The sequence below is a fragment of the Hippopotamus amphibius genome, chromosome 13 (assembly GCF_030028045.1).
Source record: "Hippopotamus amphibius kiboko isolate mHipAmp2 chromosome 13, mHipAmp2.hap2, whole genome shotgun sequence".
NCBI lineage: Eukaryota > Metazoa > Chordata > Mammalia > Artiodactyla > Hippopotamidae > Hippopotamus > Hippopotamus amphibius.
The window spans coordinates 46,817,071-46,842,016 of record NC_080198.1 but is presented as its reverse complement, the minus strand read 5'-3'; the positions used below and the strand labels follow the sequence as shown (position 1 = coordinate 46,842,016).

The window sequence follows — 24,946 nt, the reverse complement described above, 5'->3', positions numbered from 1 at the left end:
CACTATCATTATTCTGAATTCTTTTTCTGGAAGGGTACCTGTCTCCTCTTCATTTAGTTGTTTTTCTGGGGTTTTATCCTGTCCCTTCATCTGGTACAAAGTCCTTTGCTTTTTCATTTTCTCTATCTTTCTGTGGCTGTGGTTTTCAGTTCCACAAGATGAAATACTGCTGATACTGCTTGATACTGCTGTCTGCTCTCTTGTCAGAAACACGTTTTAACATTCAGGGTGATGTTATTTGCATGAGATTATATTCCTTATTCTGTATTCTACTTTTTAATTTCATTTATGTGCCAGGATTTATTGAGCACGTGTTGGAATGATAGGCATGGAGGATATAATGACAGGTTAAAAAGCAACCACTGACTTCAGGGAGCTCACAGTTTAAAAAGGGAGACGGATGTTATCAGTTACTTATGTGAAAGTGTGACCTGAGGTATAAATGTATAGATGAAGTGGTGTTAGAAAGAACTGACCAACCCTATTTGCAAGGGTCAGGAAGACTTCACAGAGGAGGAGATTTTTATTTTTTTTAATTTTTTTTTAATTTTAATTTTTTGGCCAAGTGGCATGTGAGATCTTAGTTTCTCCACCAGGGATTGAACCCGTCCCCCTGCAGCGGAAGCACAGAGTCTTAACCACTGGGCCTCCAGGGAAGTCCCCCGAGGAGGAGATTTTTGAGCTAAATCTTGATGGATGAGGAAGAGTGAACTGAGTCAGGAGGGGACATGGGAGCTCCTGAGGATGGAGTGGTGTGAGCACAGGACACGTACGATCAACAGCAGAGTTCTGGGTTTAGGTGTCGTTACAGACACGGGCTGAACTCAGGCAGGTGGAGTGAGGAGGAATAGAAGAATACAGGAAAGAGTAATCACAAATTCACTTTTTGGGTGAAGAAGAGGGAAAAATTCAGGAAGACATCCAGATGGCAGTTGAATAAATGGAAGGAAAAACATTGATTTTAGATGCTTCGATTTTTTGAAGAAGTTTTTTTTTTTTTTTTTTACAAGCACGATATTCAAGAACTGTATGAACTGAAGGGAAGGGAGATTGAAGATATGAGAGTATAATTAGTGGTGTGAGAGCTGTGAACAGCCCCTGTTGATGTCTAGGATTAGGGATTCTGCCAAGATGGTGGCTGAATTGATGTGCTTTGAGATCTACAGAGGGTGGGGAACGAAGTGGGGTGAGGAGGAAGAAAGGTGATAGAGTCAGGGAAAGAAGAGGGATTGAAGGACTTCCTGGAAGGTCAAAGAGGAGGTGTGTTTGGGGGGAACATCTAGTAGATGTTTAGTAAATGCTACTTAGGTTACATGATTACTTAAGGGGGTCTGTGATAAAATTGAATGACCTGAGAAACAGAGTTAGGAAAACAAAAACAACTCTAGGGTATATTCTGTCCCACTTGACTGGCTTATTATCAGCCTGTCTGGCTCTGATGAGCGGTGATGTATAAGCCTCCAAGGTGTTCACATAGGTGCTCATGCCTTCAGAATATTCCAGGAGTTCTTACGGGAGTGAAGGAGTGGCCACAGAGTTAGTAATCTAAGCAGATTAATCTCTCTCCTCTCATCAACTTGCTAATTTTCATATTTTTTCATAATAATAGAAGGAAAAATGCCTTAAAGCTCTCTGAATTCTCTTATTTTTCGAATACTAATTATTCTTGAGCTTTGGTAAATCCTCTTATCTTTGGAAAATAGGTTCTCGCAGCTTTCACCTCTGTAACTAAGTGATCAAATTATGGTTTTGTGTGTGCTTTGTTTTCATAAAATTGAAAGGTTTGTATGAAACAAAGCAGGTTACTACAGCTTACTGTGTAGTAGAAGAAAAATGTATACAAAGTTTAAAAGGGACAATTAACCAGTAGTTAAGAGCATTTCACGAAACAGCTTTTTTATGTGTGTGAATATTTCTGTTAAATATGTTTTGGCCAAGTGCCGTCGTGGAAGATATATTGTTTTTCTTAAGCTGGATGTAATTTGTATTATCTATCTGCTGAAAGGGCCTAGAAGCAGTGATATGCTAATAGCAGTGAGTGTACCTTGAGACCAGATCTTGGTTTCTAAAAAACCATCTCCCACTGAAAGAACCCAGCACTTGCAGAAATGACAGATTTCAGGGGCAGGTGCAGGGAAGGTACAAACTGGAACATCTTGTGCCAGAAAGCAAGTATGTGCTCAAACAAATGGTGAGGACATGTCAAAAGGACAGAGGAATCAGCTTTGTGATTTAACTTAACGTGTCTGGAACTATTTGATATCAAAATAAAATGGATTATAGACTTATTAAATTAAATAGGAATACATATTTTAATACATAAGTAAACACATGGGTGTAAGGAGAAGCTTTTGCTTACCATGGACTGTGAACTAGTTAGTTTGTAAGCATGAAAGAGAAAAATTTTGTAGCCATCACGGTAATAAGTGTTTCAGACAGTCATCAGTGGATGTTAAAACTAGAGAGTGGAATAGGACATTTAGTCTAAAAGATTCCCCCACAAATTACTTATTGATAACAGAGCAAGAAATGATAACTTCACAGGAGAGAAACTCCCCCCTCAACCAAGTGATCAGAGTTAATATTGTGTACTGAAAAACTGTACCTCCTGGTGTGATGCACTAAGAAGGATACAATATTACCCCTGTGATATTTCTGCCCAAAATGCATAATGTTAAGTCTCACCACGCAGAAGTATCAGGCAAACCCCAGCTGAGGCACATTCTGAGAAATAGCTGACTTATATCGTTCAAAAATGTTAGCGTTGTCAAAGACAAAGGCTGAGAATTAACTGTTCCAGGTTAATGGAGACTAAAAACTAGTGACTAAAATGCATGAAAACAAAATGCATTATGTTATCTTAGATCAGATCCTAGATCAGAAAAACGGAAGTTGCTAATAAGTAAGACTTTATTTGGACAGATGGTGACATTTGAGGTCTGTAGATTAGATAATTATATTTTATCAGTGTTAAATTTCCTAGTTTTGATCATTGTACTGTGATTATGTAAGCAAATGTCTTTGCTGTAAGGAGATATATCCTGAAGGATGTGTCTATGACTTATTTTCAAAAGATTTAGGAAAATTTGTAATTAATTCAGAATGAAACAAATATATATGTTTATACCTTTTAGTATATCTTTTCTAGACCAGAATTCTTATTACATTGGAATATATAAAACTAATCACTAAAAAGACTTAACCTTGCTTCTCCTAAAGAGTTTATCAGTGAATGATATTCAGACATGTTCAAGTAGCCTTGAAGAGAGTTTCAAAATAGACCTGTCGGCTCTTCTCACCCTAATTAGTGTCGTAATGACAAATGTGTGCGGGCAGTCAAGATCAGCTTCCTGAAGAGTACTTGAGTAACAGGCTTGTTTTTTAAGTATTTTTGGTCTTAGGACTTTTCTTTCATATTCTGGGCCTCTGAACCTTTATCATTAGTTTTCCATATCTATATTAATTTATAGGACCTGTTCATGATCACACTGGCAAATCTTTAATTCAGCAAATCCTTAAGTGCCTGTCATGTGGGAGGAATGTATGTGGAATTGGAAATGATGTGCCTCAAACTACATTCTTGATTACTTTCTCCCCTCTTTGCTCTGTTTCACACCCTGGAAGTCATCTCTCTCTCTTAATTTCTTTGAGTCAACAACTTTTGTCAGTTCCTTTAATAACTTGTACTCAGATTTTGCTGAATCTCTGAACACCTGCAGTATTACGGAGGACCCCAGTAAGTGTCTCTGCACTTCCTACTTTCTGGCATAGCGGGATGTTACAGACTCATCTTGGGCAAACTCTGGAATCAGCCATTTCTCTTGGTTCCTTTTCATGGAGTTTGGTATTTAGAAACCAAGATCTGGACAAGTTGATTCTTGAGTACTCGGTCTGCTGTTTGGCTTGTCATGTGTGTTCACTATATTTATTTTTAGCTTTTTATAGTGGGTGGAGAGAGCCCCAAAGAACATGGTATGTGCATTCTCTTGCCTCTAGTGGCTCACTGTTGAGAAGGCCTTTTTTCTCCATCTTCAATACTTCTATGCTTTTTGAGAAGGAGAGTTATAGATCCTGGTCATAAAGGAAGCAGATAACTCTGTCTTATGCATGTGTACGTAAAGTTGAATGTTAATAGGATTGTATATACCTGGATGGGTATGTAGTTTTTCATCTTTCTTGGAATCATATCAAAGTGATGTCTACTGTTATATACGTATTTATGTTTTACACTAACAATTTCTATTATAGCTTTTATTAGATTTGGCATCAAAGTTGATTTCAGGTCGAATTTTAAATTTAAAATTCTTTAGTATATTTATTAGCATGAAAGCAAAATATCTTTTAGTAAATTAAACTGGAAAAATTGTCTCAGAGCTCACCATTTTAAGAATTTAGTTGGGCCAAAAATATTATATGTATGTGTACAAGTATATACACATATAAATTTGGGTGAATTTCTTTAAGGAAAACAGACATGGGAAGCAAAGCTAGGCAAGGGGAAGAGGTAGGAAAAGGTAGGATGTGTGCCAGGAAATAGTAAGTCCCTCAGACAGTTGGATTAGAGCGCTTGTATAGGGAAGGAGACAGAAAAAAAAAAAAAAAGGAAAGAATAAACAAGGACCTACTGTATGACACGCGGAACTATATTAAATATCTTGTAATAACTAAAATGGAAAAGAATCTGAAAAAGAATATATGTGTGTGTGTATAAAACTAAATGACTTTGCCATACACCTAATGCAATATTATAACATAAATCAACTATACTTCAATAAAAAGTTGTCTTGGAAAAAAAAGGGAAGGTTTGCACCAGGTGATAGAAACCTTGAATGCCCAGCTGAAAATTCAGGTTATTTTCTAGCAATTCATAATAAAACCATTGTGGGTAAAACCATGTCCTCTAGTGATGTGCAGAAAGGGGACATGGCATCACCCAGCCCTCGAGGTGGGTCTCTTCCTCGAGGAATAAATACGTGTTTGAATCATGAATTCCTGTTTCCCAGGGAATGTCTTGCAATTATGTGTAGCAATTCATGTTTTATTTTCTTAAATCCATCCATTTAGTATTTACTTCTTATTTACAACTATACCCTGAGCCTTATTTTAGGAGAATGTAGCTAATAAAAATTAGGTATTTATTTACTTTTCTATCTAGGTAATGAAGCGTATATGTGTATACTTTAAGCTCTCAAAAGTCTCCTGTGAAGGGATTGCTGTGCTCGTCACGTATAGAAGCTTAAGGCCAGGAGGTAAAAAGAATGATGTGGATGGAGAGCATTTACAAGTGGTATTTACTGGCATGCAAAAAGAAGAATAGCAAATGGGCCAAGAGGAGGATTCCTTACAGCCAGGCAGAAATGTCTACTAGAATATGTAGAGAAGAATCACAGCATCATAGGACTTGAGTGAATGTGAGCCTGAGGGAAGGTTAGTAGCAGTGATTTTATCAGAAGTGAGTCATCTGACAGCTCTAATCAGAATCACCCCCTTTATTATAGCTTAGGTCATCCGTGTGTGTATTTCAAGAAGAGATTGAATCCAGACAAGCGAAACATACCTGAAGATTCTGGCCTGAGAGTGAGCTTCAGATTTGACAACTCGGTGGTGGGGGTGGGGGTGGTCGTGTTAGAAGTACTGAACAGCCTGTGTTTGCCTTCTACAGCATTATATTCCAAACTGCCACCAACTCCTGGAGGGGGAAGAAATTGAAAACAGCTGAAGTGATCAGGAATTTTTTTTTTTTTTTAATTTTAATTTTTTTAAATCTCCTGTTTTATCTTTAGGCAGTCCTCATTTCCATATGTATTTGTTTTAATTGAAATCAGTTCTTTTATTGGTTAAATATTTCCTTATCCCCATCCTGAATCTCCCAGTAGAATGGAGAGCCGGGGAGGATGTGCTTGTTCCACTGGCTTGGCATCTCCCGCCCCTGCCCACGGCGATGCCCAGTGTGGGAAGCACCGTCTCCCAGGGTTTGAGCTCCCACAGAGGCCTTACAGGTGGCACACGGGGCTGCCACACCCCTGTTGACACCCCACCCCTGTGACTCCCTCATTTCTTGTTCCTCCGGCCTCTCAGGGATTCCCTGTTTATTACCTTATCATGGTCACTTTCTTTCCCTTGATTGGCATGACTTTATTTTAAGGGCTTCATCTCCTGATGTATCCAACACTGTTATTTTTGGATTTCTTTTTTCGCCTAACCAGGGGAACGGAACCCAAACTCTCTATGAGTCCTGCAGGTACATATATTTTCCTCACGATGCTGCTCGCTATTTCACTGAAGGCTCAGTTGCTGCGCATGTGACACGACAGAGGGCAGGCTTGGTCTGGTGTTGTTTGCAGCCTGTCTCTTCTGGCACTGTGTCAGCATGAAGGCCCAGCTCCGTGGGTGTGGAGTTGGGGGTGAGGTGGGGAAGCAAATTGTCATCTCTGTCTCTTGAATGGGAGGAAACAAGCTCAGGCCAGCACGTACAGAAACTAATTCCAGGGTGCGAGCGAGTGCCAGCTTTATAATTGTTATATATGTTGTGCTTTCTAGTCACTCCCTGTTGATTTCCAGTTTTTGTTACAGCCTTGACAAGAGTTCGGTACTTTTTGGTAATTTAACGGCAGCAGGGATTTCCTTTGTAAAGTATTTTTATACCTAAATAGTATATGAAAAGGAGTATTGCTGATTTACTGATACTAAAGACTCGGCTCACATTAAGCCCTCGAGTCCTTTGTTTAGGGCGTGATTTGTGTCCAACCTGTCTTCTTCTCCCGAAACCCTTTTGTCCACCCTGAACTGGTCTAATCTTGCTTGATCCCATGTTTCCCTGCTGTCTCTCTGCAAAACCATCTTTTGTACCAAATGCAATTGCATTCCTGCCTTTTGAATGACATCCGCTACAAAAATAGCTTTTTACATAGGCCTTGCAGATTTAAAAGAAAAAAAATTTTTTTTTTTTTTTTAACTTATGTGGCTTTGTATCTTCAAAACTATTCTATGAGGTAGACAGTTTGAGGATTGTTCTCATCCATTATATGAATGAGAAAAGAAGATACCAGTGGCCGTGACTTGCAACTTAGTGCAAAGCCCCAGGTCTCTGGGGTTTTAATCTGCTGAGCCATTCTGCCTCAGTACCCTAGTTTCTAGAAACGTTTTCTGAAAGTCTTCTAGTTTTCCTGAAAGTGGGAAGAATTTATTGTGTAGGTTCAGTTGGCTACAGAGAAAGAAGATAGCTCTAAAATATTTCAGGATTAAGGAAGAAACAGTGAGTTTTCTGAATTTTCAGATAGGCCCAGTTCCCATATTAGGCAGATTGAAGATGTTTACTTCCTGGGAACAAAGGGGACTGAATCATAGAAGATAGTGAGTGGCTCAGTTTCCATTTTTCTCTATTTCTGGGAATAGTGTTTTACCCTCCTTTGTTGAAGTATTGCGAGAAGGTCATGGGTGGAAGAGTCTCACTTTGTGGTTCTTAGTGGGAATTTCTGTGTCCATGAGATTTCTCAAAAGCAGTATTAGAGATCCTCTAGCTACGCGAGAGTTTTTGAAATGTAACAGAAATGGTAGATTTCCACGGGGTAAAGCCATGAATCTTAAAACGTCAAGCTTCTTTCCTTTTGGCTGAAATTTAATGCACCTGATTAGAAACCCTGGTTGGCAGCAGGTGGGCATAACCGACTAATTATTTTTGAGAATTGTCATTTGTTTGTAAACAAAGAGTTCATGGGGAGAGAAAATAATCAAGTGACTGGTCTCCTAGGCTCCAGATAGTTGGAGTCTGAGACCTGCGCTGCAGTGATGGCAGATGTCCACCAGGTGGCGCCAAGGATCTGCTTAACTGTTGGCTCCTCAGCTGGTTAGTGCCTGGAACACGTGAAGCCCATTTAAACTGCCCCCCCAACTGCCTTGTAAACTATGGCTCAGCTGCAGCCGTGCCCTCCGTGCTGGTCCCTGACTTCCCTGCACCCACCCCCTCAGTGCTGCTGGTCATGCTCTGTGTTGGCATCTCACCACATTGTGGGTGTTGACTCCTCCCCTGGATGGGAAGCGTCTTGAGAGCAGCACCAGCTGCATTTACTTTCAAGCTTATTCCTTTCAGTATTTCCAGCAGTGCCAGGCACAGGACCTCTGAGCTGTATCGCTGAGTTAACCTCTGGGGGTGATCTGTGGGCTAGTGGTGGCCCTCCATCGGTTTCACCTTCGGTATGTTTTTTGTCTCGAAGGGCATGTTTATGTTCCCAGCTGCATAAATGACTTATTGGAGGGGGTTGTGTAGGTGGTGTGGTTCCATAAATCTTACTCTAAGCCACACACTGACCAACCACTTTCACTAACTCCCAAGATGGTTAGTTACAGAGATCATGCCCATGGAGGGGTCTCTCCCCTAGCCCTGCAGCTGGACTTGGCGGTGGCAACTCCCTGCATGTGAGACAGCCGACGGCCTCAGAGTTGTTAGGCTGTGTGCGTGTAGGTAGGAGCTTGGGAAAAGCAGAAAAGAATCCTCTGTAGCTCTCATGTCTCTGCCTTATCTGGGCTCCCAGCGGGGCCTCCCGTAGCAAGTGGGTTTGGTCTGGAAGGGAGGCCTCTTGCCAAGGAAGGGCGGGCCTGGGAGGAGCAGTGGTACCACAAGCATACTGAAGTTGAATTGTGTCATTTCATTGGAGACCATTAAGGAAATGGATGTTCATTTTTTTCTTTTTCAGAAAACAGATAATAGCTTTTAAAGCCAATTAGAAGGACATTTGAAAAGATTTCGTAACAGAGTTATTTCATTATTACAGCCAACCTGCACAGGCAACCAGGTTGTTTTCAGGCCTGACCTTGGCTCTGGCTTCTTCATTGCATGGATACCTTTCCAAAGTGTTTGATTTGATGACACATTGAGGAGTTCTGTGTTTGATAGCAGACCCAAGAGTGTGCAAAGCTCTGAGCAAACAGCATTTACATTTACCTAATGTAATTTAAAAAATGAGCCACAGTCTAGGTGATACGGGAGATAGTGGTACTGATATGGTGTGTCTGGCTGCTTCTCGAAGGGCTCTGTGTTTAGCCCCCTAGTGAATTTGATAAACTAAGGCCGTATTTTTATTTCTAGAACTGGGAGTTCCCCAAGCTGGCGGTTTTGACCTTTGAATGTTAGGAGCACCAAAAGTTCTGATTATGAGACAGCGAGAAGGCGACAGCTTTTCTTGTCCATTAAAGAACCCAGGACTCACTCCTGGCATTCCTTTGTCCTATGAACAGAGCAGAGAATGGGACCCCTGCTCTTTGGGGTGGTGTTACTTTGAAGACAATCAGAATTAACTACCTGTTAAATGCTCATCTTCTCTGTGAATCTGTGTTTTGGTTTCTTATTACCTTTAGCAGTTGAATTTAAATCCTTTGGGATGGGGTGGAGAAGCTTGTAAGCACATTTTCAGTTGTACTTTTCAGTTAAAGCTTTTCAGGAAAAACCTGGGACCTGCTCGTGCAAATTAGCATCACTGCTGTGGCTGTTCTGCTTTTAGGTGATCGGCCAGGACAATGTGGCAGTGCCCTCCCACCTCTACAAGGTGATCCTGGCGCGCAGAAGCCCGGGGTCTGCTGAGCCCCTGGCACTAGGGGCCTTCGTGGTGCCCAATGAGGCCATTGGCTTCCAGCCCCAATTAAGTGAGTTCCAGGTGAGCCTGCAGGACCTGGAGAAGTTGTCGGGACTGGTGTTTTTTCCTCATCTGGATAGAACTAGTGACATCAGGAACATCTGTTCGGTGGACACCTGTAAGCTCCTGGATTTCCGGGAATTCACTCTTTACCTGAGCACGAGAAAGATTGAGGGGGCCCGATCGGTACACAGACTGGAAAAGGTCATGGAAAATTTGCGGAACGCAGGCATCGAACCCGATGAGTACTTCATGACTCGCTACAAGAAGAAACTGGAAGAACTCAAAGCTCAGGAGCAGTCAGGAGTGCTGGAGAAAAAGCCCTCATAGTTCTCATCTCTGAAGCGTGACGTCATCTGTAATGAAGCAGGTGTGGTCTCTTCGGATACCGTATTTTATTGGATTTGTTTTAAAATGATGGAATCTTAAATTTCAGACTAAATTTCTCCCCAAAAGATGAAAGATGTCAAATTTTTTGGTTGGTATTTTATTTGATGTGGGAAATGATCATATAAGGCAACCGTTAATGCCTGCAGATCACGGACTGGTCTTGTGTCAAGTTAACAGGACGGCTTTGTCTGCAGGGTGACGCTGTGTGTGTCCCTCTGGATGTGTCCTATGTGAAGGCACTGTATTTTCTGCCTCCAAACCATACAGTGTCTTTGATGTATCTGCTCAGCCTTCTCAGACCCTGTGTTGTATGTGTTCTTTCCCTAGGACTTGAGCTGGTCTTAGAGATGGCTTTGATTTTATTTTTTTTAAGCTCTTTATTGGAATATAATTGCTTTACACTCTTATACCAGCTTATGAGGTACACCAAAGTCAATCAGCTGTATTTATACACATATCCCCATATCCCCTCCCTCCCACGACCCCCCCACCCTCCCCATTCTGGCCCTCCAAAGGCATCACCCATCATCGAGTTGATCTCCCTTTGTTATACAGCAACTTCCCACTAGCTATCTATTTTACACTTGGTAGTGTGTATATGTCTATGCTACTCTCTCACTTCGTCCCAGCTTCCCCATCGCCCCCTACCCTGTGTCCTCCAGTCCATTCTCTGCATGTGCATCCTTATTCTTGCCCTGTCACTGGGTTCATCAGTACCATTTTTTTTTTTTTTTTTTTTTTTTTTAGATTCCGTATGTATGAGTTAGCATACAATATTTGTTTTTCTCTTTTTGGCTTACTTCACTCTGTGTGACAGTCTCTAGGTCTATCCACCTCATTACATATAGTTCAATTTCATTCCTTTTTATGGCTGAGTAATATTCCATTGTATGTATATGCCACATCTTCTTTATCCATTCATCTGTTGATGGGCATTTAGGTTGCTTCCATGTCCTGGCTATTGTAAATAGTGCTGCAATGAACATTATGGTACATGTTTCTTTTTGGATTATGGTTTTCTCTGGGTATATGCCCAGTAGTGGGATTACTGGATCATATGGTAGTTCCATTTTTAGTTTTTTAAGGAGCCTCCAAACTGTTTTCCATAGTGGCTGTACCAATTTACATTCCCACCAACAGTGCAGGAGGGTTCCCTTTTCTCCAAACCCTCTCCAACATTTATTGTTTCTAGATTTTTTGATGATGGCGATTCTGACTGGTGTGAGGTGATACCTCATTGTGGCTTTGACTTGCATTTCTCTAATGATTAGTGATGCTGAGCATAGAGATGGCTTTCAGATTTCCTCTACGCATTATCCTGATCACGTGTATCATGTATTTGTTTCTTGTTCCTCCTCTCACGGACCTGCTGTTGCTCCTCTTCTGTTAACTACATTTTCTGCTCACTTAGTGTGTTCTGTATACTGAGCTCAGCGCTTTACGTGTATTATCTACATCTACCCTCTGAGGGAAATATTTATATCCTCATTTTGCCCATGGGGAAATTGAGGCTTAGAGAGCTGAAGTATTTTGCCCAAGGTTCATCTTCCCAAAGATAATCCACAGGAATGCGGCACACAACGTGGGGTACCTTAAAATCTTCCCTGACACAGAGGCTCAGAGACATACTTCCCTGGGTGTCTGTGATCCTGGGGCCTGCTTGGTAAGAGGGTCTGGTTTCTTGTTTGCAGTCGAGCCAAAGGGACTCTAATGTCCTCTGACTTCAACCCTCCTTAGTTCTTTGGGAAGAAGCAGTCGCAGGTATTTGAAGGTTAAAGGTCAGTGCTTTATGGGGTTTATCAGAGTCCCTATTTGCCTTCAGAACTGCAGTTCTTCTGGTGCCTGGCTGGTGCCAGATTGATGTGTTCCTTGCTCTCCAGATGGGCGTTTTGTTCCAGAGGTTGAGGAGCCTAAGGAGGGTCTGTGCCCGCAGATTCACCAGCTCGTGGCCCACTCACCTTCGTGCCAGCCTGTCTACCTGGATGGCATAGGGCGGGCGGTTGGGCCGAAGATCCAAAAACAGTCACCTCTGGGGGAAACTGGCTGCTTGTCTGAGCCCGATCTCCAGGTTTGGGTTTACGTGGAATCCTTTCATGGGCTCTCATAAGTGCAGGCAGTAAAAATATCTTAAAATAGGGCGCAGGGACGTGTCTGACTGTGTCCTGTCACTGCCGTCTTTCCAAGTGGTGTTACCGGAACAGTTTTCATGGTGTTTTGTGATGATGATGGACCTTATTCTGCTTTATTTGGTGAAAAAGAAAGAAGTTGGGGATCAGAACACCACAGCTCGATTAATACCGGCCTTTTTTATCGCTCTGTTCCGTGTTAGCTTGTACCCGTCTTTTTCTTCTCGGGCAGAAAGAGCCAACATGTCCCTGCGGCCAAAACATCTGTGACTGTCTCTCCTTGTCGGAGAGGTGCTGGGGGGCTCTGGGTGTTTTCCCAGGAGCGCGAGGGTGGCTTTGTGGGAGAGGTCCCCGCCCACCTCCGGAGGGGAGCCCGTCCGCTGTCCCCGGGCCTGTCACCGCGCTCTCCTCTGACCTGAATTTCTAGCACCCTTGGGGTTCTTCCCATGCTGTTTTCACTCCTGTGTCTCCACCGTGATGGTAGAGAATCTTGATTTTTAGATCCGTAAATTAAAGTGTCTTAGCCTGTTTTTAGTTCCTATGAAAAATGCTACTTGGTCATTGTCAAAAATAGAGATAACTACTTATAATAAAAAAAAAATGCAGTCTCCCAATCCTCATTATTATATATAAGAGTTTTGTTGGTTTAGAACAGGTGATGCTTGGATTCTTGTCTGCACACTTCCATGAGGAGTCCCTCCAAAACAAGCTTTGAAATGTAAACACTGGGTAGCGCTCAGGATTTTCCTCTGGATCCGATCACGTCCGCCTCCCGCGTGGGACTGTTGAGTACTTGGCCTCAGACGCAGCAGAGCCCTCGGGCTGCCCCCAGCGTCAGGTGTGTCTCTCTGGTCAAACAAGCACCTCACCACTGACCCGAGCCAGTCACCATCCGCCGGGTCCTCCCCGGGTCCTGCCCTGGCCTCAGGCTGGGCCTGGGACTCTGCCTTCTGCTCTGTTTACGCTCGGGAGCCCCTGGTCCGCGTGAGGGGAGGCTGCCGAGGGAGAAGGACCAGGCTCTGCTGCCGGGAGCCCCCTCTGGGGTGAGGGACTCGCTCCCTAATCTCTCTCCACCCGCAGCGACATCTTTATTTTGAGACTTTAGGCTCTTTGGTCTATGGATTGAGACTTTTCACCAATATCATATACGACAAAGAGGGACCTTACACAAGTGGCGAAGGTAGGATGGGTGTGCGAGGCCCTTAAATACCTGCTAGTGTTTCTGCCCTTGTGCCTCAACCTTCAAATGACTGAAAACCTCTGTCCCTCCTTCAGTATTTGGAATAGAGCCCAGCAGGAGGGGTTGAGTCTGATCTTGAGGGAGTGGCTTCCTGCAGAGCCAGGCCCAGCTGCAGCCCTGCCAAAGGAGTGACTGTGTGACCACGTCACCTGTGCGCCCTGGCCTCATCCTCGCGAGTCCGTGATGTCATTGGCGTCAACATGACACATCTCGAGTTTCCCCTGTCAGCAGCCCATCCCCGACCCCAGGGCCTGCTGTTCTGTTCCCTGCTCCCTCCCTCCCACATCCACCCTGTGTGCCCGTCCCCTTTCTGGGTCCTCACTCTCCTCCTCAAGCCGCTGATTCATTCTGGTGGAGCTGGGGGGTGGCCTCACGTGGGCCGTGGAACCCCTGCTCTTGCCTGCCTCTAGGCCCAGCCTCTCCATCGGCCTGCTTCTCTGGATGTCGTCATGGAGACAGTCTATTGGGATAGGATAGGAGGCCCCCCCCCCCCGGGACCGACCCTCAGGCCATCAGAGGGCCGAGCGGGATGCACCGCACTCTATATAATTTGGGGCAAGGGGAGATGAGTGGTTGGATGGGCTTCTCTTCCATGTTCTTGAACTTGAGATTTCGGCCAAGGGCTGGTCCACCCTGAGCACACAGCACCTGTAGGGGTCACGGTGGCCTAATGCCACACCACGGGGACCCCGTCCAAATACAGAGCCTCAGGCTGGATGGGACAGGAGGGGTCATCTTGTCCAGTGCGCCTCATGTTTGGCTCACGTCCAAGTAGCCTAGGGAGCTTCCGCTCCCCCCCCCACCGCCTGTAATTTTATTTTTTTATTTTATTTATTTTTTAAGAACTTTTATTGAGATACAGTTAATATACAATAAACTGCATATATTTAAAGTGTACCATTTGGTATCCCAATCTCCCCAACCCCCCTGTAATATTAATAATTTCAAGCTTTCAGAAAAGTTGAAAGTGCAGTGAAGGCCCTCTCTGTCAATATTTTGTCTCATTTGTGTTCTTTTCTTGAACCATTTTAAAGGAACTCATCGTCTAAAAAAAAAAAAAAGTAAATTGTAGACAGCGCTTTTTTTTTAATTTGAGGTATAGTTGATTTACAATATTGTGTTAATATCTGCTGTACAGTAAAGTGATTCAGTTACACATATATACACATTCTTTTTTTTATATTCTTTTCCATTATGGTTTATCATAGGATTTTTTATTTTATTTTTTTATAATTTATTTATTGGTTGCGTTGGGTCTTTGTTGCCTGCTTGCCGTGGCTTCTCTTGTTGTGGAGCACGGGCTCTAGGCGCATAGGCTTCAGTAGTTGCAGCACACAGGCTGAGTGGTTGCAGCTCGCGGGCTCAGGAGTGCAGGCTCAGTTGTGGAGCACGGGCTTAGTCGCTCCATGGCATGTGGAATCTTCCGGGACCAGGGATCAAACCCATGTCCCCTCCATTGGCAGGCAATTCTTAACCACTGTGCCACGGGAAGTCCTATCATGGGCTATTGAATATGGCTGTCTGTGCTATACAGTAGGACCTTGTTGTTTATCCATTCTGTATGTAAGAGCTTACATCTGCTAACCCCAGCCTCCCACTCCATCCTTCCCCCAGCCCCCTCCCACTTGGCAACCACAAGTCTATTCTCTATGTCTGTGAGTCTGTTTCTGTTTTGTAGATGGGTTCATTTGTGCCATATTTTAGATTCCACATATAAGTGATATCATATGGTATTTGTCTTTCTCTTTTTTTTTAATTTATTTATTGGCTGCATTGGGTCTTCATTGCTGTGCGCAGGCTTTCTCTAGTTGCGGTGAGCGGAGGCTACTCTTCCTTGCAGTGTGCAGGCTTCTCATTGCAGTGGTTTCTCTTGTTGCAGAGGCATGTGGGCTTCAGTAGTTGTGGCTCCCAGGCTCTAGAGCACAGGCTCAATAGTTGTGGCTCACAGGCCTAGTTGCTCCGCAGCATGTGGGATCTTCCTGGACCAGGGATCAAACCCGTGTCTCCTGCATTGGCAGGCGGACTCTTAACCACCATGCCACCAGGGAAGTCCTGTCTTTCTCTTTCTGACTTCACTTAGTAAGATCATCTCTAGTTGCATCCATGTTGCTGCAAATGGCATTATTTTGTTCTTTTTTATGGCTGAGTAGTATTCCATTGTCTACATGTACCACATCTTCTTTATCCATTCATCTTTTGATGGACATTTAGTTTGCTTCCATGTCTTAGCTATTGTGAAGTGTTGCATTGAACATTGGAGTGCTTGTATCTTTTTGAATTAGTTTTCTCTGGATATATGCCCAGGAGTGGGATTGCTGGATCATATGGTAGCTCTATTTTTAGTTTTTAAAGGAGCCTCCATACTGTTCTCCATAGTAGAGAATTAATTCTTAAGTAGGATAGGCCCCCAATGAATCATCCACCCTGCTTGCCAGGAGCTCTTTGGGGCAGATGTAGGAGGCCTGAGGGCCAGCCCAGGAGGAGGCCTGCGGAGGCCTCTTGCCTCTCGTGGCACCTTCCTTGCTGTCCTAGTCACAGACCAGAGGCACCTCCTCACCCACTCTTGGGTGCTCTGTCCCCCAATTTTGCATCCGAAATTGCTCCCAAGTTTCTCATCCTCCACCATCCGCTAGTCCAAGCCCCATCATCTCTCCGTGCAGAGACCCCCTGACCTGTTTCCTCTCGTCCATTCTTTCCCCCACAGATCTTTCCCTCAGAGCAAGAGGTGGGATCTTTCTAAAGTACAAACCCAGTTGGCAACTGTGCCCCTCCCTGCAGATAATAAAAAGCGTGTACAAGGCACCCCTTTGTGTGCCCTGGGTCACGTCCACACGCCTCTCCTGGCTCCCCCTCACTCCCATGCCAGCCACGTGGGCCATCTTTCCCTTCTGGGACAGGCCACGACCCTTCCACCTCAGGACCCTCACGCCTGCCCCTCCCTCTCTCTGCCTGGAAACACCCACCTCCGTCAACAAGGTGCTGTGTCGTCATCAGAGGTCTTCCCCGATGCCGTCCCCTGGGTACTCTCACTCATTGCACGTTGTCCTCCCCCCGCCCCTGTAATGATAAAGCGCCCTGGTCTGTGGATTTTGAGGTTAGTGTCTGTCTCCCCAGTGTGACTGTGAGCTCCGTGAGGGCAGGGGCCTCATCTGTTTGTGCTCATTTTTTTTAAAATTTATTTTTATTTATTTATTTATTGGCTATATTGGGTCTTCGTTGCTGCACACAGGCTTTCTGTGTTTGCAGTGAGCGGAGACTACTCTTCATTGTGGTACTTGGGCTTCTCATTGCAGTGGCTTCTCTTGTTGTGGAGCACGGGCTCTATGCACATGGGCTTCAGTAGTTGCAGCACACAAGCTCAATAGTTGTGGCTCACAGCCTTCAGAGCATAGGCTCAATAGTTGTGGCACATGGGGTTAGTTGCTCCATGCGTGGCATGTGGGATCTTCCTGGAACAGGGCTCAAACCTGTGTCCCCTGCATTGGCAGGCGGATTCTTAACCACTGCATCACCTAGGAAGTCCCTGTGCTCACTTTTTGTACCTCCAGAATCTGGGAGATGTTCAGCGCATGTTTGCTAAAGGAAGAATGGACAGATGCCTTGGTTTCCCCAGCTGCTCCTGTGTGTAGGCTGACATCACTTAGCGGGAGTGAGGGAGTGAGTGAGGAAACCACTTGTCCAGCTGCAGGCCAGGTGATCTTCAGCCGGGGCATAGGAGCAGAGAAATTGGCGTGGGGGGCTCTGCGGCCAGGGCCTGGCAGCAGGTGGGTGGCGAGGGCTGGTGACTTGCCTTGGGGAGAGGAGGGTGCTGTGGCCGAGGCGCCAAGGGAGTCTGGGCTGGTGGCTGGGAAGGCTGGGCGGGCTGCCCATAGTTGAGGAGGTGACGGCGGGCATAAAGAGCCTGCTTAGTGGAAGTGGAGGACTGGGGGTGGGAAGGCCAGAGCTTCAGCCCCCCCACCCTGACCCAGCGGTGGCCCTGGCCTCTGGTCTTCCTCACGCCTCCTGTACTACGGCCCTTCACTGCCTCATAGCCTCCCTGCTCTGGGCTTCTAGAACCCCCAGGTCCCCAGTCCCTGTGACGCCTTCTGCTCTCCCAGCCTCCCCATCCCTCAGCTCCCCAGTCGCTGCCCCTGGGCCGTCCTGCCAGTGGCCTGGGCCCTGCCGGCCGGCCCCCTTCTCTCATCACCTCCTCCTCCTCCCTGTGGCGCCCTGGCTCCAGCCGCAGGTCCGTGTGGACTGATTTCCCGACACTCCTGTCCTCCCTGTCCCACACCCCCAGGGAGGGGCTCCCTTGGGGATCCAGCTTCCCCCAGAGGTCAGGCGGGGGGAGGGTGGGGCTGACGGAGGGCCTGGTCCACCCCGAGCGGTGGAGCTGGGCTACGGAGAGGGCGTGGAGGGAGAGGGGAGGGCCTGCGGGGCCACCGCGGGGCAGGGCATGGGGTCCCTGAAAGGCCACACTACCTTCCCAGCCTCCTAGGGCCTGCTGGTCTTGCCCGGCGCCATCTGCCCTTCCCAGCAGTTCCTCCGTCTCCACGGTCCCCCGGTCCTTCCAGCTGTTCGTGGTCCCGCTCATCGCGGCTGAGGAGCTGGGCCCTAGGCCTCCCTGCGTGTCAGGAGGGAGGGCGTGAGGGGAGCTTTCTGCTGCATCGCGTGTGTAACTAGTGTCCCCGGGGTGGGTGGCTGTCGGGGGTGCCCCGGGTGGAGGAGGGGACCTGTGAGGGGTGTGTCAGTAAACAGAGCAGTTCAGGAAATGAGCGGCTGTCACTGTGGAAGGGACTTAGAGACTGTCCCCAAGCGCTGACAGATGAAGACACAGGGCTCTGGAGAGGGCACTGGGATGGACATGAACAGGTCCCAGTGCATGAGTAGCCATGCCCTTCATCATCATGCTGGACATTTATTAAGTGCTTACTGTGTACGAGGGACTATTGTAAATTCTTCATGTCTTAGTTTACACAATCCTCACACTACCTTAGGAGGTAGGTACTGTCATGCCCATTTTACAGATGAGAAAAGGGAGGCTCGAATATTGAGGTCAGTTCCCCCAGATGGTACAGGAAGCCCATGCAGAGCGATGGAATGTCGTCACACTGCACGGGGAGTTTTACTCCTTCCAATGGTGATGTGTGTATATAACGCATGTCTTCAGAGCTCCTTAAAAACAACAGACATTTCACCAAAGAGGATATAGGAACGGCCAACAAGCACATGAAAAGATGCTCAGCATCATTAGTCATCATTAGTCATCAGGGAAATGCAAATTAAAATTATATGATACACCCACCCAGTCGGCTAAAATTAAAGGAATAAAAAGACTGACAATTCCAAATGCTGGCGTGGAAATGGAGCAACTGGAACTCTCATTGCTGGTGGGAATGAATGATGAGCAGCCACTTTGGAAAACATTTGACAGCTTCTTATAAACATACACTAATCAGATGAAACTCAGTTGTCCCCTGAAACTCAATTTCTAGGTATTTACCCAAGAGAATAAAACATGACCACATGAACACCAGCACACAATGTTGATAGCGGCAGCTTTATACCTGATGGTAAAAAACTAAACAACCCGAACGTCCAGTCCATCAACTACTGAATGCAAAACCAGCCACGGTACATCCATGTAATGGAATAGCTCTCAGCAATGAAAAGGAACAGACCAACACAGGCGGCAACACGGATGAGGCTCAAATGCATTATGCTGAATGACAGCAGCCAGACACACAGGCGACGTGCAGTGTTATCCCACTATATGAATTCTCCAGAAAAAGCAGATCTACAGGAACAGAAAACAGCTCAGTGGTTGCCAGGGGCTGGAGTAGGGGAAGGGGTTGATTGCAAAGAAACATGAGGACGAGATGGAAAGATATGATATCTTGATTTTGGTGGTGGTTATACTGCTTACACATTTGTCTAAACTCACTACACTGTGCATTTAAAAAGGGTGAATTTCGTTATGTGTAAATTGTACCCCACAGGACCTGATTCAAGTATAGAAACAGTGGCCTGGAGAAGATAGAAAGTACGATGGTCATTGTCGCCTCATTGCAAAAGTGACATCAGAGGAAAGAGGGGAGCCACACCACTCTCTGGGGGAAGAGTGTGGCAGACAGAGGGAACAGCCCGCGTTGAAGTCCTAAAGGTGAGGTGTGCACACTGGGCAGGAGCCGGCAAGGAGCTGGTGTGGCTGACGTGGAGGAAGAGCTGGGGTTGTGGACGGGCTCAGACGGGCCCTGCAGGGCGGGCTGCGTGAGCGAGGGCTGCAGAGGGCTCAGGTTATTCTCTGAGTACGATGGGGGCCACTAGGGGATTCTGTGTGGAGCCGTGGCCTGAGCCAACTTGCCTTTTAATAGATGTCACTGGCTCCTGTGTTGAGAACGGTCTGGGCCAAGGACCAAACGGGAGGCCTTTGTAAGAATCCAGGCAAGAGGCGATGGTGGCTCAGACCACCGTGGCGACAGTAGAGGTACTGAGAAGTGGTCAGATTTGGGATATAGTTTGAAGGCTGAGCCAACAGGATTTCCTGCTGGATTGGATGTAGGGTGTGTGAGAGAGAGAGGAGGAGTGATGCCAGGGTTTTTGGTCTGAATAGCTGGAACTCCAGCCAGACATCCCCGTGGGGGCTGTTGACCAGTTTACCTGTCCCCTGGGGCCTGTGGCTGAAGTCAAGACAGAGACGGGGAAGCGCTCAGCTCTGCTACTGGCTCTGGGACTCAGGGGATGGGCTGCACGTACTGGTTATTCCATTACCCTTTATTTATTGGCTTTATTGGCTTTTGTCATTTCCTCCTTGTCTCCTGTCTGGAGAGAAGACTATAAATGTGATGGATTGATACAGGATACAGGAGGCCCAGTTATCTCTGTCGAGACAGCCTCTCCTCTTGGTCACGTCCTCCCCGTCCTCCGTCCTTGCGGCACCTCCTATAACCTTGCACGCAGAAGCAGTCTGGTCCCTGGCTGTCCAGGAAGAGGGAGTGCAGCCTGAGAGGGTGCGTGGCAGACAGACAGTCCTCAGGAGACACGGTTCCAAGAGCAAGTACAGGAGGCAAGCTCAGCCCCATAGAGGCCGGGTACAGAGGACAGCAGGGCAGGAAGACAGGACGTACCGCCGCCAGTCAGCCCACATCCGGGGAGGGGGGCTCTGCTTCGACTTGCACGCCTTTCTGGAATCCGAGTAGGCGCCTCCCTCCACGAAGGCTGGGGTGATGGGGCTTTTCTCTCCGGCAGCAGGTACCTGGCAGCTGCCCGTGCATGCCAGCCCTGTGAGCTGGTATGGGAGGAAGTGCTTGTCAGAGTGGTCATTGTACGTGCTGGGCTTGGGCTTGGGCTTGGGCTTGGGCTGGCCCAGCCTCCCATTCAGGCTGGCTTGGGACACCCACAGGAGAGCGATGCCTCCGGTGGGGGCCCCCAGGGTCCCTCTGGGATCCCCCCAGGATCCCCCCAGACAGAGCTTGGCAGCTGCCAGGCTTTGAGTGTCATTTCTGAACCAAGTCCCTTGGCGCCCACCTCTGGCCTGTCTGCCTGCCTCTGTCCCTGGGAGTCTCCCGAGGGCCCTTGTCCAGGGCGGTTGCGACAGGAAGCCTGAGGCTCATTCTTAGGATTTCAGGCATCTCCCTGTGGCCACACCCTGCCCCCTCCCCAACAGGGACCCTGGTCACTGTGCCTTGAGTGTGCATGTGTCTGGATCACACCCGCCGCTCCATGTAGGTGAGGATCTCGTGTAGCTGACGTCCTCTCAGAAGAACAAAGGGTGGAAGATGGGACCGTGGGTGAGAAAATGGGCTGGGGACCTAAAAGGACGGAAGGGCAGGAAGGATTAACTGGAGGAGAGGATCCAGGTGAACCCAGAGGACAGTGGACAGCGTGGTTGATGGGGTGTCTCTTGTGCTGACGTTCCTGGGCGCCTATCTGTGCCAGGCACGGGGCGGGGGCCGGGGAGTGTGGTGTGAGCGGGCGGCCTGGCCTTCCCCAGCCCTCAGGCAGCACCCAGGACAGTGCGCTGGAGGGGTGTGCAGGCGGGGCAGGAGACAGTCCCGTGGCTTCCCAGCCCATCCGCTGTGGCCTTGGGCATCTCCTAGCTCTCTGCCGCGGCCTGCTCTGTCTCCGCCTGTAGGAGCGCGTGCCTGTGCGGTGCCCCTGCCCCTCCCAGCCTCCGGGCACCAAGTCTCATGGTCATCAGGGCTGAGGCGGAAGAGCGGCTGGCACGGGGCAGGGAGCTGCCAGGGCCCTGGCCCCAGGGTGGAAGCTGACGTCTGTCCGGGAGCATCTCTCTGCCTGCCAAGGGCTGAGGTCCCGGGCCGCATGCCTTCCCTCTGACACGTGAGCCGGCAGCCGTCCCTCACAGAGCTCGGACCCCAGCCTCACCCCAGAGTGGCCGGGCGACAGCTGAGGCGGCGTGGTGACCGCAAGGCCCTCCCTCCAGGTGAGCCTGACGCCTCCCCGGCCGCCTCAGGCAGCTAGGGAGGACCCACACAAGGGACCCCACACCCAGAATCCAAGTTTTGGCTTTGAAAACGGTGGGGAAGCTGCTACACGGACCCCTACCTAGCGGTAGGGACCTGGAGCGTGTCAGAGGGTATAGGCCTGGCCGCTTCACCAGCCTGCCCGCCCCTCCTCGTGCGCCACGAAGAGTTATTGGGCCACTGCCGCAAGCCAGCTGCTGTGCGAGGGCCCAGCCGCCGGGCTGAGGGACGTGCACTTAAACCCTGTCCTCATGTTTTGTTTTGTTTAATTCTTATTTTATATTGGAGTACTGTATAGTTGATTAACAACGTTGTGTTCGTTTCAGGTGTACAGCAAAGTGATTCAGTTATACATGTACCTGTATCTATTCTTTTTCAAATTATTTGCCCATTTGGGTTATTACAGAGTACTGAGTAGAATTCCGGTGCTATACAGTAGGTCCTTGTTGATTATTTTATATATATTAGGGTGTATATGCTAATCCCAACCTCCTCACTTATCCCTTTTCCCCACCTTTCCCCTGTGGTAACCGTAAAGTTTGTTTTCTAAGTCTTTGAGCCTGTTTCTGTTTTGTAAATTAGCTCATGTGTATCAGCTTTTGGATTCCATCTCTAAGTGGTATCATGTGGTGTTTGTCTGTCCCTGTGTGACTTACTTCAGTAAGTAGGATTGTCTCTAGGGCCATCTGCATTGCTGCAGATGGCATCATTTCATTCTTTTTTATGGCTGACATCCTGTGGTCTACATGTACCACATCTTCCTTATCCATTCATGAGTAGATGGTCATTTAGGCTGCTTCCATGACTCAGCTGTTGTAAATTGTGCTACAGTGAACATTAGGATGCATGTCTCTTTTCTTTTCTTTTTTTTTTTTTTTTGGCTGAGCCGTGTGGTATGTGGGATCCTAGGTCCCTGACCAGGGATCGAACCTGTGCCCCCTGTAGTGGAAGCGCGGCGTCTCACCCACTGGACGGCCAGGGAAGTCCCTATATCTTTTCAAATTATGCTTGTCTTTGGATATCTGCCCAGGAGTGAGATTGCTGGATCATATGGCAGCTCTATTTTTAGCTTTCGAGGAATCTCCATACTGTTCTCCGTTGGCTGAACAAATTTACATTCCTACCAGCAGTGCAGGAGGGTTCTTTCTCCACATCCTCTCCAGCATTTATTGTATGTAGACTTTTGGATGATGGCCACTCTGACTGATGCGAGGTGATACTTTGTTGTAATTTTGGTTTGCATTTCTCTAATAATTAGGGATGTTGAGCATCTTGGCATCTGCTTTTTTTTTTTAAACAGTGCGAGTTTAAAAAAAAGTTACCTCTTGAAATTGGCTTCTTGACAGTCTGCCCTGTTTTAAATTCTCTTTGGATTACCTCCCCCAGGACATTTCTACAGGGCAGGTGTCATTTACAGTCCCCAGGCCTTGTGAAGATGAAGTGCCCATAAGAAAGTTTTGAAGTTGTTGTTACAGAAAACGGCCCCAAGGTGGCAGGATTTCTTTATACCCAACTCTAGTTACTAGGGCAGCCGGAGCCTTGGAAAGTCAAAAGTCGTGTTTTGGGGTGGTAAATTAGAGTGCCAGAAGAAGTACCCAAGGGGTTGTGTCTCATTACTTCTTCCCCCTTACCCTTCACCTCCGCAGAAAATCCCAACCCTGCAAAACTGCTTTGCTGAGGGTGCTGTTGCCTGGAGGTGGGGCGACTCTAAGGAAGGAGGATGGAGGTGGGAACTCCACTAGCAGGAGACAGGGAGACCAGGTGACTTTTCACAGCTCTTACAGCCCTGAGGCTCCACTATCCTTTGGGTGCACTAGGCTTGGTGTAGCTGTAGGAGGGCCCGCCTGGACCTGGAGATTGTGGTCCCATGTACAGGGGACCAGGCACCGCAGGTCCAAGGGGGGATCATTTGCTGGTACATCCTCCCCAGCTGCCCCAGCCCCGGGACCATCCAGCCACGAGACCAAAGCTGGCTCAGGCTCCACGGATGAGACAACACCCCGGGTCCCCAAGGCCTGAGGGAGTATAGTAGGCTTTTTTTTTTTAATTTTCATTTTTTATTGGAATATGGTTGATTTACAATGTTGTGTTTGTTTTAGGTGTTCAGCAACTTGATTCAGTTATACATAGACGTGTAACTATTCTTTTTTGGATTATTTTCCCATTTAGGTTATTACAGAGTGTCGAGTAGAGTTCCCTGTGCTCTACAGAAGGTCCTTGTTGATTATCTATTTTATATATATGAGAGTGTATATGCTGATCCCAACCTCCTCATTTATCCCTTTTCCCCACCTTCCCCCTGTGGTAACCATAAGTTTATTTTCTAAATCTGTGAGTCTGTTTCTCTTGTGTAAATTAATTCATTTGTATCAACTTTTGGATTTCACCTCTAAATGACATAATGATGTTTGTCTTTCCCTGTGTGACTTACTTCAGTTAGTATGATCATCTCTAGGTCCATCCACGTTGCTGCAAATAGCATTATTTTGTTCTTTTTTATGGCTGAGTTTTCCATTGTCTACATGCACCACATCTTCTTTACCCATTCATCTGCTGATGGACATTTTGGTGGTTTTAGTGTACGGGCTATTGTAAAGAGTGCTGCAGTGAACATTGGGGTCCAAGGATCTTTTGAAATTATGGTTTTCTCCAGATATTCGCCCAGCACTGGGATTGCCAGATCATCTGACAGCTCTATTTTTAGTCCTTTAAGGAACCTCCATACTGTACTCCATAGTGGCTGTTACCAGTTTCCACTCCCACCAGCAGCTTACGAAGGTTCCATTTTAGACTTTTTGATGATGGCCATTTTGACTGGTAAACGGCGATAACCTCGTAGTTTTGATTTCCATTGCTCTAATAATTAGCGATGTTGAGAATCTTATCATGTGCTTTTTCAAAAACAGTTGTGGGGACTTCCCTGGTGGCTCAGTGGTTGAGAGTCCGCCTGCCAATGCAGGGGACACAGGTTTGATCCCTGATTCAGGAAGGTCCCACATGTCTCGGAGCAACTTGGCCCGTGCCCCACAACTAGAGCCTGCACTCTAGAGGCCTCGAGCCACAACTACTGAGCCCACATGCTGCAACTACTGAAGCCCA

General features: G+C 47.0%; 1 protein-coding gene across 6 annotated transcripts in view; it reads left to right on the top strand.

Moving 5' to 3' along the window:
• LOC130834723 (nuclease EXOG, mitochondrial) overlaps positions 1-24,946 on the top strand; it is a 55,791-nt gene that overhangs the window by 11,758 nt on the left and 19,087 nt on the right. For 3 of the 6 annotated variants that reach the window (XM_057705374.1, XM_057705376.1, XM_057705377.1), the window contains one exon: positions 9,498-12,751. In XM_057705374.1, the coding sequence (XP_057561357.1) occupies positions 9,498-9,959 (462 nt within the window). In that variant the 3' untranslated portion in view covers positions 9,960-12,751. Of the gene's footprint in view, positions 1-9,497; positions 12,752-19,363; positions 19,528-24,946 lie in introns of those variants that run through there. The other 3 variants (XR_009048743.1, XR_009048744.1, XM_057705375.1) reach the window with 2 other exon arrangements.